A 20,058-nucleotide genomic window follows, 5' to 3' on the forward strand; every position below is an offset into this window, starting at 1 on the left:
AGATGGGTCAAGTGGGTTGACACACGGGTGCCGGGGACCAGCCCCGGTGGATCCAGGGAATTCGAAGGGTGGACGGAGTTGGCGAGGAAAACTTATTTATTTATTAATATAAGATTAGATTAGGAAGAAGTAGTGTAGTAGGAAGATTAAGGGGAGAGAAGAGGCTGATTAACTTGGGTTACGTGGAAAACCAATAAAGTTCCAGACAAGGAGCTTGCACTATCTACGTTAGGCCGCCGGAGCCTGTTTGAATATCGGAGAGTGCCCTGCCTTGGGCTCTCTCTCTTACGGATCTTAAAAGCCGGGACAAGTAAGTAGACATAGTGAGCCTCCACGCCCCAGATGGGAATTCAGCCTGAAATTAGAGTAAAGAGGAGACACGGGGGAAACCAGTCCAGCAAATGGCTCTCCTTCTATTGTCCTTCAAGGCTTTTTATACTTTTGATTATATATAGAGATCAATGGGTAATACAAAATTATGTAGCGTTAGCAGCCCAGACTCTTTCTGTATATCTTTTTGTATACAAAAGGTCTCAGGTGATTTACATTATCTTCTGGCCGAGAGGCTTGTTAACACTTTTCGCTCTCTTCCTTAATGAATGTTAATTTCATTTCCCCTGAAGTGTTTTTCTTTAATCTACATCTCCTTAAAGCATTAAAGTTACATCTCTATAGCACAAAGGTGCAGTGGGTTATAACAAAGAAGGTACTTAACTCAAAGATGTAATGTTGCTAATACCAGGTCTACTACTTGTTTTTCTATATACCAACTATATCTAAAAATAAAGGATATGAAAATTTGGCAGCAAGTATTGGCTCAACAAATGAAACTTTTAATCAGTCCTATTCTAATGATTTTGACTCTTCAGAAGCCTCTACATTCCTAGGATGTTTTAAGCTTCCTGTGCCTCCTGCGGTCAGGAGGCCTCAAACAATCACATGCAGGCAGGCTAGAAAGCCATCAGAGGGGTTTTTGGATTGAAACACGGTTTCAAATGCAGAAGACTAAAGCCCTGAATTGACTTTTTCCAGAGAATGTCAGAAGAGTGGAAAAGCAGGCAGATTCTTATTTTTTGGGGGGCGGATGCTCAGGAAATTCCAGGGGGAAAACCTGAGGTCTGATTAGCCTTGCCATCAGAGCTCTTGCCGCATGACCTTGTCACGGGTGGAATTCCTCACGCTGGCTCCCAGCACATGGGTGAGTATGGCAAGCCACAGGGAGCCTATTGGCAGAATATTAGACTTGGAGTAAAGCTAAGAGTCTGCTGTTGTGCTGTTGTTTAGTCGCTAAATGGTGTCCAACTCTTAGTGACCCCATGGGCTGTAACCCGCCAGGCTCCTCTGTCCAGGATTTCCCAGGCAAGAATACTGGAACGGACTGCCATTTCGTCTCCAGGGGATCTTCCCAACCCAGGGATTGAACCCATGTCTCCAGCTTGGCAGGCAGATGAGCCACCTGGGAAGCCCGAGAGTCCATTAGTGAACAGTTTTTTGAACTGTCCTTGAACAGGATGAGTGCTTATGATTTGTCAGGAATAATGAGTCAGTGAAACGCGCAGAAAAACAAAGACTGAGTTCTCATTTGGTGCCAAGAGAACACTGGTGGCTCTTAAAGTTACAGATTCATATATTGTACATGGCAGATTTCATCCCACAGAAAGGGAATTCCTGGTATTTTAAAAGGACTGCATCTGCTAATTCTTAGAACCTCAAAGTTGTACCTAGAAGACCAACTTATTGAAAAAAGTTACAATGCTACCCTAAGACCACAGCTGAGGAAGGCCAGGGAGAGTGGCACAGGGCACTCGAGGATGGAAGGTTAATCCCAGCATCCAGGCTGGTCACTTCAGACATGTCCATCTAACACATACCGGACTTAATCTCAAGATCAGCTGATACAGACGTGGTGTTACCAGATCCTGGTATAAAAAACCCCAACACAAAACAAGCTTGAAAGTTTGGCTCAAGACATGTAACAAGAGATGACTTGCAACACCATTTATATTATATTATATTCATATTTATATTGTTTCCTGCTAATTGGTTTTCCAGCTACATATGAACTTCTTGCCAAAGAAGAACAGGGCATCACCTGCTGAGAACAGGCTGAGTAATGCATGCCCCTCTGTACCCAACCCGCTAGACCATTCAGGTATGATCTAAATCAAATCCCTTATGATTATATAGTGGAAGTGAGAAATAGATTTAAGGGCCTAGATCTGATAGATAAGAGTGCCTGATGAACTATGGAATGAGGTTCGTGACATTGTACAGGAGACAGGAACCAAGACCATTCCCATGGAAAAGAAATGCAAAAAAGCAAAATGGCTGTCTGGGGAGGCATTACAAATAGCTGTGAAAAGAAGAGAGGCAAAAAGCAAAGGAGAAAAGGAAAGATATAAGCATCTGAATGCAGAGTTCCAAAGAATAGCAAGAAGAGATAAGAAAGCCTTCTTCAGTGATCAATGCAAAGAAATAGAGGAAAACAACAGAATGGGAAAGACTAGAGATCTCTTCAAGAAAATTAGAGATACCAAGGGAACATTTCATGCAAGAATGGGCTCAATAAAGGACAGAAATGGTATGGACCTAACAGAAGCAGAAGATATTAAGAAGAGGTGGCAAGAATACATGGAAGAACTGTACAAAAAAGATCTTCATGACCCAGATAATCATGATGATGTGATCACTAATCTAGAGCCAGACATCTTGGAAAGTGAAGTCAAGTGGGCCTTAGAAAGCATCACTACGAACAAAGCTAGCGGAGATGATGGAATTCCAGTTGAGCTGTTTCAAATCCTGAAAGATGATGCTGTGAAAGTGCTGCACTCAATATGCCAGCAAATTTGGAAAACTCAGCAGTGGCCACAAGACTAGAAAAGGTCAGTTTTCATTCCAATTCCAAAGAAAGGAAATGCCAAAGAATGCTCAAACTATGCCACAATTGCACTCATCTCACACGCTACTAAAGTAATGCTCAAAATTCTCCAAGCCAGGCTTCAGCAATACGTGAACCATGAACTCCCTGATGTTCAAGCTGGTTTTAGAAAAGGCAGACGAACCAGAGATCAAATTGGCAACATCCACTGGATCATGGAAAAAGCAAGAGAGTTCCAGAAAAAACATCTATTTCTGCTTTATTGACTATGCCAAAGCCTTTGACTGTGTGGATCACAATAAGCTGTGGAAAATTCTGAAAGAGATGGGAATACCAGACCACCTAACCTGCCTCTTGAGAAATCTGTATGCAGGTCAGGAAGCAACAGTTAGAACTGGACATGGAACAACAGACTGGTTCTAAATAGGAAAAGGAGTGTGTCAAGGGTGTATATTGTCACCCTGCTTATTTAACTTCTATGCAGAGTACATCATGAGAAACGCTGGACTGGAAGAAACACAAGCTGGAATCAAGATTGCGGGGAGAAATATCAATAACCTCAGATATGCAGATGACACCACCCTTATGGCAGAAAGTGAAGAGGAGCTAAAAAGCTTCTTGATGAAAGTGAAATTGGAGAGTGAAAAAGTTGGCTTAAAGCTCAACATTCAGAAAATGAAGATCATGGCATCTGGTCCCATCACTCCATGGGAAATAGATGGGGAAACAGTGGAAACAGTGTCAGACTTTATTTTTGGGGGGCTCCAAAATCACTGCAGATGGTGATTGCAGCCATGAAATTAAAAGACGCTTACTCCTTGGAAGGAAAGTTATGACCAACCTAGATAGTATATTCAAAAGCAGAGACATTACTTTGCCGACTAAGGTCCATCTAGTCAAGGCTTTGGTTTTTCCTGTGGTCATGTATGGATGTGAGAGTTGGACTGTGAAGAAGGCTGAGCGCCGAAGAATTGATGCTTTTGAACTGTGGTGTTGGAGAAAACTCTTGAGAGTCCCTTGGACTGCAAGGAGATCCAACCAGTCCATTCTGAAGGGGATCAACCCTGGGATTTCTTTGGAAGGAATGATGCTAAAGCTGAAACGCCAGTACTTTGGCCACCTCATGCTAAGAGTTGACTCATTAGAAAAGACTCTGATGCTGGGAGGGATTGGGGGCAGGAGGAGAAGGGGACGACAGAGGATGAGATGGCTGGATGGCATCATGGACTCGATGGACGTGAGTCTGAGTGAACTCTGGGAGATGGTGATGAACAGGGAGGCCTGGCGTGCTACAGTTCATGGGGTCACAAAGAGTCGGACACAACTGAGCGACTGAACTGAAGTGAACTGTACCCAACTCATGTCAACCCTCCAGGCACTTCTAGACCATGGTGAGGCAGCCAGCTCAGCTTTCTCGGGCAGATCTTCAGTGGACAGACGGCAGCCTGATTCCAACACAGGCAGGGGCAGAGAGAAGAGGAGGGTTCCTCTGGCTTCACAAGTCACTGCAACATAACCACTTTCCCTCATTCCAAACAAGACTGTTAAGCTTCTCTGAGAAAAAGGTCTGTTGTTAACATGCTGACAAGACCTCAAGCTACTTCACTATCTAACCACAGAAAGAGATAGTGATGATCCCTGGGGCTAAAATAGTGCTCTTGAGAATATGTGGTCTTATCTTTTTAAAATTCTTGATGCTTCACCTTGTTCCAGGAAGGACTGAAAGGGCGGGTGACTACTAAGGCTCTGCCAGTGAACCAGTCCAGATGTGTAGCTCCCTGCCCCAGACCTGGGCTAGCACCCTGGTTGGTTTCCCAAGGAAGCTCCACAAACCAGACGGACCACATTCCACACTATTCTAAAGCACAGTGCATGGAGACCAGGTGGCCAGGATGGTTCATGTGGTCACAACAGATGCAAAGGAAAGAATCACTGTCCTCTGGCCCCTGACCCCCTCAGAAGAGTCAAGATCTCTAACCAAGTTCAGTCTCTAAGTGTGTCCCACTCTCACACAGTTGTTAGTTAAAATAAGGAGACAAGGAAAAGCCCACACACACTAAGGGTCACGTTGTATTAGTTCAACTTGATGAGGCATCTTTGTGGTTTTTCCCTCCACCCTACCCTTTTCTCACAACAGATGGTGTAATTTAAGACTTCCCCAAACTTGTTTGTAGTATGATTATGTCATTTTGAGAAGAACAAGAGTTTTCGGTGAGAAGTAGAAAATACACATAGGCCCACTGATTTCTCATCACAATGGCTGCTAAGGAGTCCAGCTCTCACACACAGTTCAAATTTTCTAGTTTCCCTATAAAAGAATTGAAAGGCACAGCCAATTTCACTTGGGACACTGATTCTCCAAAAGCCCTAACCACAATGCAACACCCCACTGTGACTCAATTCTCAGTCACACAGGAAGGCATTTTCTACTTCTTTTCCTATTCTGTAATTCTGGTTTCTTGGAATAGAGGAGGGAGCCAGAAAGATGCTATCTTCTCATCAAATCTTAGCATTACTACATCTATTACAGGAATACACCCTCCCTACCAGCTTGCTCATTAATAGAGAGGACAAGTAAATTTATTCAAGGACTAAGTTATTTAAACTAACCACAGTAATCCCTTAGGTTCTAGGTCTCTGAACGGTACTGTCTTGGATATGAAAGGAACAATGCCACTTCCGTCTAAAGCAACTAGAGGTCAGTCTTACTTGAAAGTCATCATTGGATACTCAGGTTCTAGATTAAGACCAAGCATGTTTCAAAAAAGGAGGCAAAAACTGGCCATCGCTGCTTACCAACACTTAGTGTGACTAAGTTCATTCAACTGGTAGCCCAACACCTTGTAAGAATTAAACAATTTGATACATGACAGATATATAGATTAATATACATAATCTGATAATATATCAATTTGATATATTATCTATTGTCATACTTTTTTAAAATCTGGGAAACCAGGGGCCTTCTGAGGAGCAAACCATTTGGAGAGAAAGGAAGTTGTGATCCAGGAAAATCCCATGGGTCACGACGGGAATGAAGTTCCTGAAGACAGGTAGAATGCTTCGCCCCATTTCTTCCTTCAACAAAAGCTGACTGTGTGCTGACTGTGCGCCTGGCTGCAGCCTTCAGGGTGCTCAGAGCCTGGTCAGAAGACAGGCAGGGAAAGCACAGACCGCTGCTAATTGTGATGATGCTGTCATATACATGGTGTGATGGGAAGAGTCACGAGAAGGTGCTGACTCAGACCCAGGATAAGCCAAGAGGGCATCTCAGAAGAGTCGGTATCTGAATCTTGAAGGTTTTAGTCAGGAATAAAAGGAGAAAGGCTTGCCAAGCAGAAAAGGCACATAATGCTTTCAACCTTACAATGCCCAGGGACCATCAGGGATGACTGCAGAGAGATGAGGCGGGAAGAGGCAGGGTTCAGGTTCTATATGCAGTAGGAGCTACTAAGGTTCAAGTCAGGAGGTGACAGATCAAATCTGCACTGTAGATCTGGTGATCTGGTGGCCTCTGGAAAACTGCCTGGCCTGCAGAAGAGCAGCCACCAGAGGGGCTATAAAGACAAGGCGGTGGGAGAGAACTAACAAGATTCCAGCAATACTTAAAAGGGCTATGGGGGAGAAAGGGTTTCCCTCCAGCTTTCTGGCTCTGCTACCACCAGAGATAAGAAAGCACAGGGAAAGGGGGTAGAGATGATAGTAAGTTCAGTTTTGGATGCACTGACATTGGTGTGTTAGAGACTATCCTGTTGATCATACCCAGTTCAGTTCAGTTCAGTCGCTCAGTCGTGTCCGACTCTCTGCCACCCCATGAATCGCAGCACGCCAGGCCTCCCTGTCCATCACCAACTCCCAGAGTTCACTCAGACTCGCGTCCATCGAGTCTGTGATGCCATCCAGCCATCTCATCCTCTGTCGTCCCCTTCTCCTCCTGCCCCCAATCCCTCCCAGCATCAAACTCTTTTCTAATGAGTCAACTCTTCTCATGAGGTGGCCAAAGTACTGGAGTTTCAGCTTTAGCATCATTCCTTCCAAAGAAATCCCAGGGTTGATCTCCTTCAGAATGGACTGGTTGGATCTCCTTGCAGTCCAAGGGACTCTCAAGAGTCTTCTTCAACACCACAGTTCAAAAGCATCAATTCTTCGGCGCTCAGCCTTCTTCACAGTCCAACTCTCACATCCATACATGACTACTGGATAAACCAAAGCCTTGACTAGATGGACCTTAGTTGGCAAAGTAATGTCTCTGCTTTTGAACATACTATCTAGGTTGCTCATAACTTTTCTTCCAAGGAGTAAGCGTCTTTTAATTTCATGGCTGCAGTCACCATCTGCAGTGATTTTGGAGCCCCAAAAAATAAATACAGGACTGAGTTAATGGCTCAATTCAACAAGTTAAAGGCTCAACAAGTATTCATGACTGATGACATCACTTTGAATGAAAACATGTCACCTGGTGGCTCAAATGGTAAAGAATCTGCCTGCAATGCAGGAGACCTGGGTTTGATCCCTGGGTTGGGAAGATCCTCTGGAGAAGGAAATGGCTACCCACTCCAGTACTCTTGCCTGGGAAATTCCATGGGCAGAGGAGTCTGGTGGGCTACAGTCCATGGCCCCACAAAGAGTCACATGTGACTGAGCACAAGAAGCAGAACTGCCAGGAAAAAAACCAAAAAGCTGGACCTGAATTTGACCAAGAATCTAGATTCAGTAACCAGTTGACAGGAAATACAGAGGACAAAGAACATGTCACAGAATGCTACCGGATGCCATCTGCAAAATCCAAGCTGAGAGATTCTACAGACAAATGACCTAGTTTCCTCTACAGATCAACCACAAGTGTAAATCAATTGGGCACTGTGAATCTCAACTGTGCAAAGACAGATACAAACTGAAAATAGACTTAATTATCCCTGTTGAAAATAAGGGTAGACTTTTCCCCTCCTTGTGTTTCAGAATTCCTTTCTCTGTCCTTTTCACATGCAAGTAATATTTACGACTAAATAGGCCTTGTAACCTAGGAATGTTTCCTCAAGGAGCCACTTTTTGAAATGCAAACATCCAGGGTCTCGACCTCCCACTTCTAAGGGCATGGATGGTGGGCTCCTGGCTTCAATTTGCCAAAAAACTACCTCCCACGTTAAGATGTGAGATGTTTGTTTCCCCTCAAGATAAAGCCAGTCAACTAAAGTAGTCCCTCCAAGTTCCATGATAAAGTTAGGATGAGCTACATATATTTTTTCCAGTAGTCATTTATGGATATGAGAGTTGGACTATAAAGAAAGCTGAGTACAGAAGAACTGATGCTTTTGAACTGTGGTGTTGGAGAAGACTCTTAAGAGTCCCTTAGACTGCAAGGAGATCAGTCCTGGATGTTCATTGGAAGGACTGATGTTGAAGCTGAAACTCCAATACTTTGGCCACCTGATGCGAAGAGCTGACTCATTGAAAAAGACCCTGATGCTGGGAAAGATTGAGGGCAGGAGGAGAAGGGGACGGTAGAGGATGAGATGGTTGGATGGCATCACTGACTCAATGGACATGAGTTTGGGTAAACTCCGGGAGTTGGTGATAGACAGGGAGGCTTGGCATGCTGCAGTTCATGGGGTCACAAAGAGTTGGACATGACTGAGCAATTGTACTGAACTGAACATGTGATATTAACTGTGTGCATGCTAAGTTGATTCAGTCATGTCTAACTCTTTGCAATCCCATGAATTGGAGCCCACCAGCCTCCTCTGTCCATGGGATTCTCCAGGCAAGAATACTGGAATGGGTTGCCATGCCCTCCTCCAGAGGATCTTCCTGACCCAGGGATCAAACCCACCTGACCCAGGGATCGAACCCGAGTCTCTTCCATCTCCTGCATTGGCAGGTGGGTTCTTCACCAATAGTGCCACGTGGGAAGCCCTGTGACATAAGGTCAACTATCAAAGTCTTCTAACTGGAGGACTAGTTACTAATCTTGAAAACATGGATTGTTCTTGCACCTGCTTGGCTATAGAAAAGAGTAAGATTTCTTTATCTTTGTAATTTTTCAGCAGATTGCCTGATTTAATGCTTATTCAAAAATAAACTGTTTTCCTTCTCTACCACCTTTGTGGACAGGTTCTCAGTTGAGAAATTCTTTTAAATTATATTTCCCTGATACTCTGTATTTGATACTAACTTATTTTAGATGCAGTAAATATTGTAGTTAATTTTAAAGCTTTCTTGAATTTTGAAGAAATACAATGAAATATTTGCAGATGAAAAAATATGATGTCTGGTATTTGCTTCAAAAGGTATGGAGGTGGGATGAGAAACATTGCCAGGTATGGATAATTGGTACTAGGTGAGACATCAAATTCATTATGTTACCATCTCTACTTTTCTTATGTTTGAACACTTCCATAATAAAAAAGTTAAGATACATGGAAGCCAGCTGGTATATAAGTTTGGAGCTGGAAGGAAAGAGAATTTTAAGCGTTGGAGATAAAGCTCTGGAGGCATCAATGTACCAGTACCAGGAAGGCCATGGAAATGGACAAACTGCCAACCAAGGCAGCATAAAGCAAGAGGATCAAGGGCAAAAACCCTGATAAATACCAACATGTAGGCAGCGGAGAATATTGCCAAGAAATCCAAAGAATTAAAAGCAGAAGAGGGTGGTGTCAGTTTCAATAAGGATGGCACGGTTAATAGTGTCAAATATGAATGTTGCAGAATCCACCGTATTAGAAAGTAGGAGGTCAGAGACCTTAGCAAAATCAGTTTCATTGCAGTGATGGCCCAGGACACCAGGTTATAGCAAGGAGATATGTAAAAAGGCAGTGGGGAAGCCAAGACAGTGGCTCTGAAGAGAAGCAAAATATCTGGACAAGGGCTGGAAGGCTAATTTTGGCAGACAGGGGGTGGGAGGTGGGTAAGATTTGCACTGAATTATTGAAGGGACAGGTTAATAGACAGGTGCTGAGAAACAAGGGAAAGAAGGGCTAAGTGTCGGAGCAAGGTCACTCGGGAAGTAGAAAGAGACAGGCTCTAGACCACAGGGAGATGGCATGGCCGAGAATCACTTGTCCAGTATCTGCTCTTCCCTTCCTCCAGAAAGAATTTTATTAATAGCTGAGGCATGACCCCCTAGAATAGACTAAATTCAACATCTTCCTTTCCAACTGGCTGTGGCCATGCGACATACTGGGGCCAAGAGGATAAGCAGAGGCATCCTCCAGCAATGTTCTGGGAACTTCCCTTAAGGGAAAGCGCAGGTTCTCCCTATGCCCGCTTCTTGGTTCATTCTCCCATCCTGCCACCAGAAACGAGGCCACAGCCTTAAGGGACCATTAGATAGAGGCCTTGCTGGTAATACAGCAAGACAAGAATCTAGGTCTGAATGTCAAGGAACTGGGCCTCCAAACCAGCTCTGACTTCTCTCTAGACTCTATTTCCTGGAGAGTGAACTGTTTTTCTTAAAGCACTGTTATTTGGGACTTTCATCACGTGCAATTGTACCTGCCTATCCAGGAAGGACTGGATACCTCATCCTCTAAGGAGAGTGTCATAACATCTTTGTAGATAACAACTAACTGGGGGGATGATGGGGAGAAGAGCTAGAAGTTAAGGGAGTTCATACTTGAGTTGGAAAAATAGGAGAATTGTGGGTAGGTTTGAAATAGCCATCATAAGAAATACAGGAATTTCAGAAGAAGCTGGAGACCATACCTTTATGATGGTGCCACTCAGCTTATTCAGCCATGATGAACCAAGAAGGCAGCTGACTGCCCCAACTGAGGGGCTAGGTTGTATATGGCAAGTTGTGAAGCTCTCAACTACTTCTACTGCTGACTGTATGACCTTCAGGCCATACTTTTTTTTTTTTTCCATTCTCAGCTTTTATTTATAGAACAGTGTGCTAAATAACAAGTTGAAAAATTTTCAAACATACACCATTATTATGTCCCTAAGAAGTTACAACCTCAAGTGAACTTCTTTGTTCTTATAATATTCTAATTCATTTTCAAATTTTAAGTTGTGGTAAAATACACACAAATTTAAATTATGGTAAAATACACATAAAAATAACCATCTTAATCACTTTTAAGGGGTATTAAGTTCACATTGCTAGGTAATGATCACCACCATCCATCTCCAGAACTCTTTCTTGTAAACCTGAGATTCTGTACCCATTAAACCATCTCTCTCCATTCCCTCTTCAACTCTTTCTTATAAACCTGAGATTCTGTACCCATTAAGCCATCTCTCTCCATTCCCTCTTCTTCCAGTCCCTGAACCACCATTCTACTTTGCCCCTATGAATCTGACTACTCCAGGTACCTCATAAATGGAATCATACAGTATGTCTTTTTGCAACTGGTTTATATCACTTAACATAATGCTCAAGGTTCAACATGTTATAGCATATGTCAATTTCCTTTCTAAGGCTAATTTTCTGTTGTATGTTTGTACCACATTTTGTTTATCCATTCGTCCATTAAGGGACACTTGGTTGCTTCCACAGTTGGGCCATTATTATGAAGCATGCTGCTATGAATATGGGTATACAAACATCTCTTCAAAACCCTGTTTTTCAATTCTGTTGAATATGTGCCCAGAGTAGAATTTGTAGATCATCTATTAACTATTTTTAACTTTGAGAAAATGCCATACTCTTTTCCACAGTACCTGAATAATTTTATATTCCCACCAACAGTGCACAAGGGTTCCAATAGCTCCACATCCTCACCAACAACTGTTATTTAGTTTTGATGCTAGCCATCCTAATGTCATAATTTGCTCTTAAGAGTAAGGATCTCATAAGAGCAAAAGCCTATCACAGTGCTTAGAACATAATAAAGGTTAGCTATCAAACAACTTTCAAATATAAGATGTAAGTTAAATTCTGTGCTGCCTTTTCCTAAGCAGGAAAGATACAGTTATATTAAAAGTTGCCAAATCCCACCCAGTAATGCCTATAATAGATTTGCCTATATTCAAGCTCATCAGTGATGTGTACTTTTGCCAAGGCATTAGCAAATTACTAATTCCAGAAAAGCTAAACACACTCCAAAAAGAAACCAGGACCCACTAGCAGTCACTCCCCATTCTCTCTCTCCCGAGTCACTGGGAACCCCTCTGGACATTTCACATAAATGGATTTATACAATATGTGGTCTTCTTCCTTCTTTCACTCAGCATCATGCTGTCAGAGTTTATCCATTTTGAAGCATGAACTGGCAATTCATTCCTTTTTGTGACTCAATATTCCATTTTATGATATCACGTTTTTCTTAAATCTCCTATAAGAACCCAGATTTCTGGCTTTTCTTGAAAAACTGGAGATGAGAGTGTAGAAACGCCCTCCCCTTTCCGTAAGACAACCACTGGAAGGACCTTAGGAGTAGCTTTTTGTTCCCTCAACATTCCAGGCACCTTTCTATCTCAGGGTCTTTACACTTCACTTACTGCACTTACCTTCTTCCTAAAATGCTTTTCTTTCAGATATGCACATGGTTCCTTTCCTTATCTCCCATAGGTCTGCTCACAGGACCCCTTCTCAGTGAAGCCTCCTACCTACATCTGCAATGCTTACCCCATCCCCCAACCCTTACATTCATTTATTTACATCATTACATCTGACATACTGTATGTTTTAATTATATCAGCTTCCAACCACCCCTTGTATTTCTGTTTTGTTCACTATTGTATTTCTAGTATCTAAAGCTTCAGTCAGTTCAGTTCAGTTGCTCAGTCAACTCTTTGCGACCCCATGAATCGCAGCACGCCAGGCCACCCTGTCCATCACCAACTCCTGGAATTCACTCAGACTCACGTCCATCGAGTCAGTGATGCCATCCAGCCATCTCATCCTCTGTCATCCCCTTCTCCTCCTGCCCTCAATTTCTCCCAGCATCAGAGTCTTTTCCAATGAGTCAACTCTTAGCAAGAGGTGGCCAAAGTATTGGAGTTTCAGCTTTAGCATCAGTCCTTCCAAAGAACACCCAGGACTGATCCCTTTAGGATGGACTGGTTGGATCTCCTTGCAGTCCAAGGGACTCTCAAGAGTCTTCTCCAACACCACACTTCAAAAGCATCAATTCTTTGGCGTTCAGCTTTCTTCACAGTCCAAATTTCACATCCATACATGACTACTGGAAAAACCATAGCCTTGACTAGACGGACCTTTGTTGGCAAAGTAATGTCTCTGCTTTTGAATATGCTATCTAGGTTGGTCATAACTTTCCTTCCAAGGAGTAAGTGTCTTTTAATTTCATGGCTGCAGTCACCATCTGCAGTGATTTTGGAGCCCAAAAAATAAAGTCTGACACTGTTTCCACTGTTTCCCCATCTATTTCCCATGAAGTGATGGGACCGGATGCCATGATCTTCATTTTCTGAATGTTGAGCTTTAAGCCAACTTTGTCACTTTCCTCTTTCATTTTCATCAGGAGGCTTTTTAGTTCCTCTGTAGTGCTTAAATTTTTTGAATATACAAAATAATGAAATTGAGGGTTTCCCTGGTGGCTCAGATGGTAAGAATCTGCCCGCAATGTAGCAGACCAGGGTTCTTTCTCTGGGTCAGGAAGATCCCCTGGAGAAGGGAATGGCTAGCCACTCCAGTATTCTTGCCTGGAGAATTCCATGGAGAGAGGAGACTTGTGGGCTACAGTCCATGGGGTCACAAAGAGTTGGACACGACTAAGTGACTAACACCCGCAGACAGTCACAATGTGAATTAGTGAACTTGTTATAGTTTTTAGTGTCTAAAAGCTGATCCTAAAAATAAACCTATTGTTCAGTCACTAAGTCATGCCAAACTCTTTGTGACTGTGTAGGCTGCAGCATGCCAGACTTCCCTGTCCTTCACTATCTCCTAGAGTTCACTCCTTCACGATCTCCTTCACTGTCTCCTAGATGCCATCCAACCAACTCATCCTCTGTCGACCCCTCCTCCTCCTGCCCTCAATCTTTCCCAGCATCAGGGTCTTTTCCAATGAGTTGGCTCTCCACTGGAGAAGAGAATGGCAAACCACTTCAGTATTCTTGCCTTGAGAACCCTATGCACAGTATGAAAAGAAAAAAAGAATAAACCTAGAAATGTTTAAGCAGCTTTGACGCATACTTTATATTCATCAACATTTTAAGTGCAATGAGTTTTGGCAAATATATGTACTCCTATAACCTACACCATGCTTAAGGTACAGAACACTGAATGTAAAATTATTAATAAGTCACAGTTAACACACTAAGGTAGGTCTGTTTACCATAGTCAGGCACCCCTAGAACTTGATGACATTTTCAAGTTTTACGCTTGGGACTTCCCTGGTGGTCCAGTGGTTAAGACTGTGCCATTCCAATGCAGGTTTGCCCAGTGAAGATACTACTGCAGCTGTCAACTCCACTACTAGCAGGTAGGAAGCACTGCAGTTTGCATGGCTGACCCCACAGACAGAAGCTACTGCTGCAACTGCCGCCACCACAGCCCCTCACGGAATGAAATCTTCACTGCTCCATTCAGAATATCAAGACAAGGTTTAGGATGGGTGTTTCTATTGGTAGAGCTGAGGTCAAGTGCCCACAACCCTAGTTAGCACAAAAACGAAGTGGAATGTGGATGGAGAGAAGTCTGAAGAGGTAGTTGAGGGTCAAATTATAAAGGATCTTTTTTTGAATATTCTTTTTAAAAAAAAATTATGTATTTTGCTCCACTGGGTTTTAGGTGCAGCATGAGGGATTGTCATTCTTCACAGTGGTATGTAGGATCTTTTAATTTTTATGTGGACCTTTTTACAAATCTCTATTGAGTTTGCTACAATATTGTTTTTATGTTTTTTTTTTTGTTTTTTGGGGGGCCACAAAGCATGTGGGATCTTAGCTCCCCTCAGTTCAGTTCATTTAGTCACTAAGTCGTGTCCGACTCTTTGCGACCCCATAAATTGCAGCAGGCCAGGCCTCCCTGTCCATCACTCCCAGAGTTCACCCAAACTCATGTCCATCGAGTCAGTGATGCCATCCAGCCATCTCATCCTCTGTCGTCCCCTTCTCCTCTTGCCCCCAATCCCGCCCAGCATCACAGTCTTTTCCAGTGAGTCAACTCTTCTCATGAGGTGGCCAAAGTACTGGAGCTTCAGCTTTAGCATCATTCCTTCCAAAGAACACCCAGGACTGATCCCTTTAGGATGGACTGGTTGGATCTCCTTCCAGTCCAAGGGACTTTCAAGAGTCTTCTCCAACACCACAGTTCAAAAGCATCAATTCTTCGGCACTCAGCCTTCTTCACAGTCCAACTGTCACATCCATACATGACAACTGGAAAAACCATCCCGCTACCAAGGACCAAACTGGGGAGGGAGGTAATGAATTTTGTTTCCATCCTGTTGAGTTTGAGACATCTGTGACAGTGAGATGAAGCTACTCAGAAGAAAGCTGGAGGAGCACTGGGGACATGAGCACTTGAGAGTTGGGAAGAAGAGGAGGATCCCAAAAAGGAGTCCAGGAAGGACCAAGCAATGGGGAGAAGGCTTAGGAGACAGCAGTGTCTTGACTTACGGGATATTTCAGGAGTGAAGTGGTGTATAGTAGAGAGGTCCAGCAAAAAAGAGGCTGACAAACCAGTAAGCTTACTCGGGGTAGTTTCAGTACAATGGTGGGATGGGAGCCAGGCTGAAGCATCACTATCATACAACTAAATGTGTGATGGCTACCATTCTCTACCAAACATTGAAAGCACACACAGACCCCTGCACTCACATAGCAATCTGTCCCAAACAAACAGCTCTGATATCTCTATGTTTAAACTATCTCCGGCTCTCTATTGGTTCTTGCTTAGGTCTCAACCAGAGATTCCTGCCCTGCTTCTGATGGAGCACCAAATGGGACTAAAGCATAAATGTCCCTCGCCTAGTTGAGGGGAACAATGGCTTCCTGAACTCCAAAACCCTTGGCTGATCTCGGGAGCACGGTTCATTCAGGCTGTCGTCTCACTGGCTGCCATCACTCCTTACCACAGATAGGTCAAATTACCATAATTACAAAAACAGACACCTCAAACTGTTAGTCTCAGTTTATAACTATCTTACCCACAGAACATTCATTCCCCTTCTGGAGGAAAGAGTGCAAATTACCATGACCATAAGCGCTAACTAGAATCAGGAGCAATGGCCCTGCACCTAAGCCTTGTCAGAGAAATTACTTTTTCATTTCTCTCAGGCTCTCTTTATATACTAAAGTGGTCACCCAAGAGAGGAACCACTGAATGGCCTAAGCCCAGGGAAAGGAACAAACAAACCCAGACAAAATCAAATACATTCATTCAAGGGAACAGGAAGTTTAACTGATGCCATGGCAACACCAGCAGCCTGTGACATCAGAGCAGAAGGCAAGGAACAAAGGGATTTGTGAGCTACCTTTCCACGGGTCTTCTCTCCCTTGAAATTTGACTCATGCTGCTTATTTGGTACTGTTCCAGAATAATGCCATTTAAAACTTCTCTTGGTACTTTTCTCCAGCATCTTCTTGGAGATTAGCCAAACCCACATGGTGGAAATCTGCTGAGTGCCACAATCTTATTAATATGCAATGAGATCCTATTTCAGACTGCTTGTAATACTGGGCTGCCAATCAGCTACAGGGTAAGGACATAAAGTGTAAAACTAAAAATATCTGGAAAAAATTAAAGGGGGGACCAAATAAACTGAAGCTTCATCATTACTTTAGGTTGGAAATTTACACAAGAAGTTTTTGAGCGAGTGGAATTTTTAGGGAGAATGGCTTCCCCAGGTTGGAGTGGAAAAATACCAGGCTCTGTGGCTGGAAAGAAGGTCTACAAAGCATGAGCAAGAGAAGCTGCTATAAACGTTCCCCTCCCCCTCATTCAGCAGCAGCAGCCGGGTATTACTAACCTCCCCTGCAAGAAGCTACAATTGATTTCAGTCAGGAGTCTCTTAAGGCAGAATAAAATGAGCAGGCAATTTTAGCAAAGTTAGGCTCAGTTTATCAGATGGGCTGCAGGTTTACCCATTATTTTAAAATAGCGATTAGCAGAAACTGCTTTCCTCAGTGTAAAAGACACTTTTAAAAAGAATGTACAGCTGATTCAAAGAGACAGTATCTTCATTTATGGGGTTCCCTGGTGGATCACACGGTAAAGAATCCACCTGCAATGCAGGAGACCTGGGTTCAATCCCTGAGGTGGGAAGATCCCCTGGAGGAGGGCATGACAACCCACTCCATTATTCTTTCCTGGAGAATGCCCATGAACAGAGGAGCCTGGTGGGCTATAGTCCATGGGGTCGCAAAAAGTCAGACATGACTGATCGACTAAGTACACACACCTTCATTTATAAGCAGGAAGAGGGGGAGGATCTCCTCCCATCAGGTAACTTGTTGACACATGAAAAGTAAATCTTCTCTCTCATCTTTGGTGGTAAACTTGGAAAGTTATAGTTCCTTCTTCAGTAGGGTTCTTTATTATTTAACAGAAAAGTTTTCAATATTCAAACCAAGACACTACATCCACATGTAGTGTACGAATGGCCCCTCCATACAAGGTGATTTCAGGGAGTTCATTAATCCTGTTTTAGAGGGAGATGACCCACCCCTGGAATGGACTCAATGATCAGCAGAGATTTCTAAGCAAGCATGGGGAGGGGATTTGTAGTCCACCCAGCCTCTGTATTACTGTCTCCAGGACCTATAGTTCCCTACTGCCACGCCTTTTGCACTTTATAGCTCCAGAAGAGGTATGTGAATGGTCCTAATGTAACAGAGGAAATGGCCTTGAATAGCAGCTAGAAACATTTGAGTTCAATATAAGACACTTCTTACCATAAGGGTATTGGAATTCGGTGCCCTGTTACTAAAAAGCTTTTCCATTACTAGACAAATGGCATGTATCTGTGGGTGGGATTTACTTCTGGTTCTGTATGTTTAGAACACTATCCTGATTACAAGACAGCAATATTACTTCTGATTATCTGGGTTGTCTGTGAAAAAACACTGCCTGGGTCCCACCTCAGAGCCAGAAAATCAGATTAGTCCTCAGTGAAGCCAAGGAATCTCTATTTCTGACAAGTAAACCCAGTTATTTTCATTTGGAGAACACAGATCTAAGTCTCTGCTTACAGTCATAGCAAGTTCTTAAAACTAAGGAGGAAACAAATGACTTGAAGACAGGAAACTGGTTAGACGGATCAATCAGAAGGACCTCTGACTGAGTTAGGAGAACTAGAATTTCGAGGAAAGGTTGACTGTCCAGTGGGAGCGGGAGCCAGCATCCTCAGCACCACTTTGCAGTCACCAGCACTTGCTCCAGGTCCTGCCTCACTCCACCTCCTTGCCTTTCCCATTCACTCTTTATTGCAAGAATACTTTGCCTGAAGACTCCTCCATAGATCTTAAGCTGCAGGTGAAATCCAAGGGAGGATGGGAAGTGCTTTCCAAGCACACTGTGCAGTTCCAGGATACAAGAGAATAAGACTCTGAACTGGCCTATTAACAGCCTTCAGGCTTCTAAAATCCAGCCACTCACCCAGATCCGAGAGCCTTTTGATCAAGCCAGCTTCTCTTACAGCAGCAGGACCACATTCCACTCCTTTTCTTTTCTGTAAGTTAAATTAGAGCTAGATGTGAGGGAAGATGACTGAAAATAAGACCATTTTAGTTCACAAAAAATACAAAAGTCTGCAATAGTATTCTTAGTTTCCAGCAGATCCCTCTGGAAACCTGTGACAGCATCAGGCCTTCCTTTTATTCTTTTAATCTGATCTTCTGATCTTTGGAGGGAAGGAGGAGAGAGACAACAACCACTGGATTCAAATCAACCTCCCAAGTCACTCGGTGTCGGTAAGGGCAGGCGGAGATAAGACTGAGGCTGAACCATGTCAGAATCTAGCTGTTGGGTGCGTGCATCGCTGTCCTGGGCTGAGCCCTGGCTTCTCCATCAGTGAGGTCTCCAGAACTGCAGGTTTCTTTCATTGAAGAGAGGACAAAACAGCCCCTTCACTCTTCCCGCCGCTGGAGAGACAAGCGCCGACTTCCTTTCCAGTGAACGTTCTTTCTGAGAATAGACCCTGGAGGCTTAAATCCTCGGTCGCTGTCTTTAGCCTCTCCGCCCTCGATTTTCCACCGGGGATTTTCCTCCTCCAGGCCCTCTGTGAAATCCTCTCCCGTCTTTCCTCTCCTCCATCACCCCGAGGGGAATCCACCTCTTTCTCTCTCCTCGGAAGGGAGGCTGAAGAAACCCACCAGGCCGCTACCCCCAGTCCGCCTCGCAAACAGGGTGCCCTCCATCCATCCCCTCCCTCCTTTCCCATTTTCTACCGGGGGGAAAAAAAAATCCCACGTGCTCTTCCGGCGTCCAATCGCGGGAATCCACCACCTCATCCCCCTCTCCGTTCCTCCCCATCCTCTCCTAGCCTCCTCGTTCTTTCCACCGGTCCCGATTTTCTCCGGGGCTCGAGTGAGGGGTTTGGAGGTGGGGGTTTGAGGGGAGAGAAACCCTGCCCCAAAGTGCTAGGTCCCAGTCCTCACCTGTCCCTGGGAGAATGGGGCTCCAATGACAGCCACGGAGTGGACAGACTTCTTCCGGACGGAGTGCACTTGAGTTCGGAGGAGACGCGAGAGGTGGCTCCTCAGGGACATGATGGGCAGCGCAGGAAGTAGCAGACGCAAAGGTTTGCTGCGTGCGGATCGCCGCTTGAGGTGAGCGCAGGGGCGGGCAGCGCTTAAAGCCTAGCGGCGCGCGCCGCCCCGCCCCCGACCCGTGACGTCACCGCCGCCCGGCCCCGCCCAGGCCCCGCCGCCTCGCCCCCAGCCAGCCCCCGGCACACCTTCCTGCAGGCCCCGCCCATTGTTGCTCCTTGCCCCTGCTCTCGCTGATGTCACTCGGCTCGCGTCGGGGCTCTCGGGCCAAGGACATGCCCCTGCCGCTGACGCCACAGGGCCAAGATCGGGGGCCTGGCCAATAAGAGGGAGGTCCCGGAGAGGTGTGTCCCTTGGCGGGAAGAGGCCGCCTCCCCCCCCCCCACCCCCCGCCTCAAAATTCGCGAACTCAGAGGAACTCGCGAACCAACCAACACGTACGTAGGCTCGAGGATCGTGACTCTTCGCACAAATGCACGCCTGGCAGATGCCAGTTCTACGGAAGAGTTGGCTGGGGCTGGACATGTTCCAACCCCACGTGAGTGCCTGGCCAAGACCAA

The 20,058-nt window shown here is 44.6% G+C and overlaps 1 protein-coding gene across 1 annotated transcript in view; it reads right to left on the reverse strand.

The window, feature by feature from the left end:
• Positions 1–19,532, reverse strand: part of ARG2 (arginase 2) — a 39,690-nt gene extending 20,158 nt beyond the window's left edge. The window contains exons 1-2 of the mRNA XM_068960814.1: positions 19,388–19,532; positions 18,387–18,459 (exon numbers count right to left, since the gene is read on the reverse strand). Of these exons, the coding sequence (XP_068816915.1) occupies positions 18,387–18,459; positions 19,388–19,498 (184 nt within the window). The 5' untranslated portion in view covers positions 19,499–19,532. The remainder of the gene's footprint in view (positions 1–18,386; positions 18,460–19,387) is intronic.
• Positions 19,533–20,058: the final 526 nt, after the last annotated feature.

Source organism: Capricornis sumatraensis, chromosome 2 (assembly GCF_032405125.1).
Source record: "Capricornis sumatraensis isolate serow.1 chromosome 2, serow.2, whole genome shotgun sequence".
Taxonomy (NCBI): domain Eukaryota; kingdom Metazoa; phylum Chordata; class Mammalia; order Artiodactyla; family Bovidae; genus Capricornis; species Capricornis sumatraensis.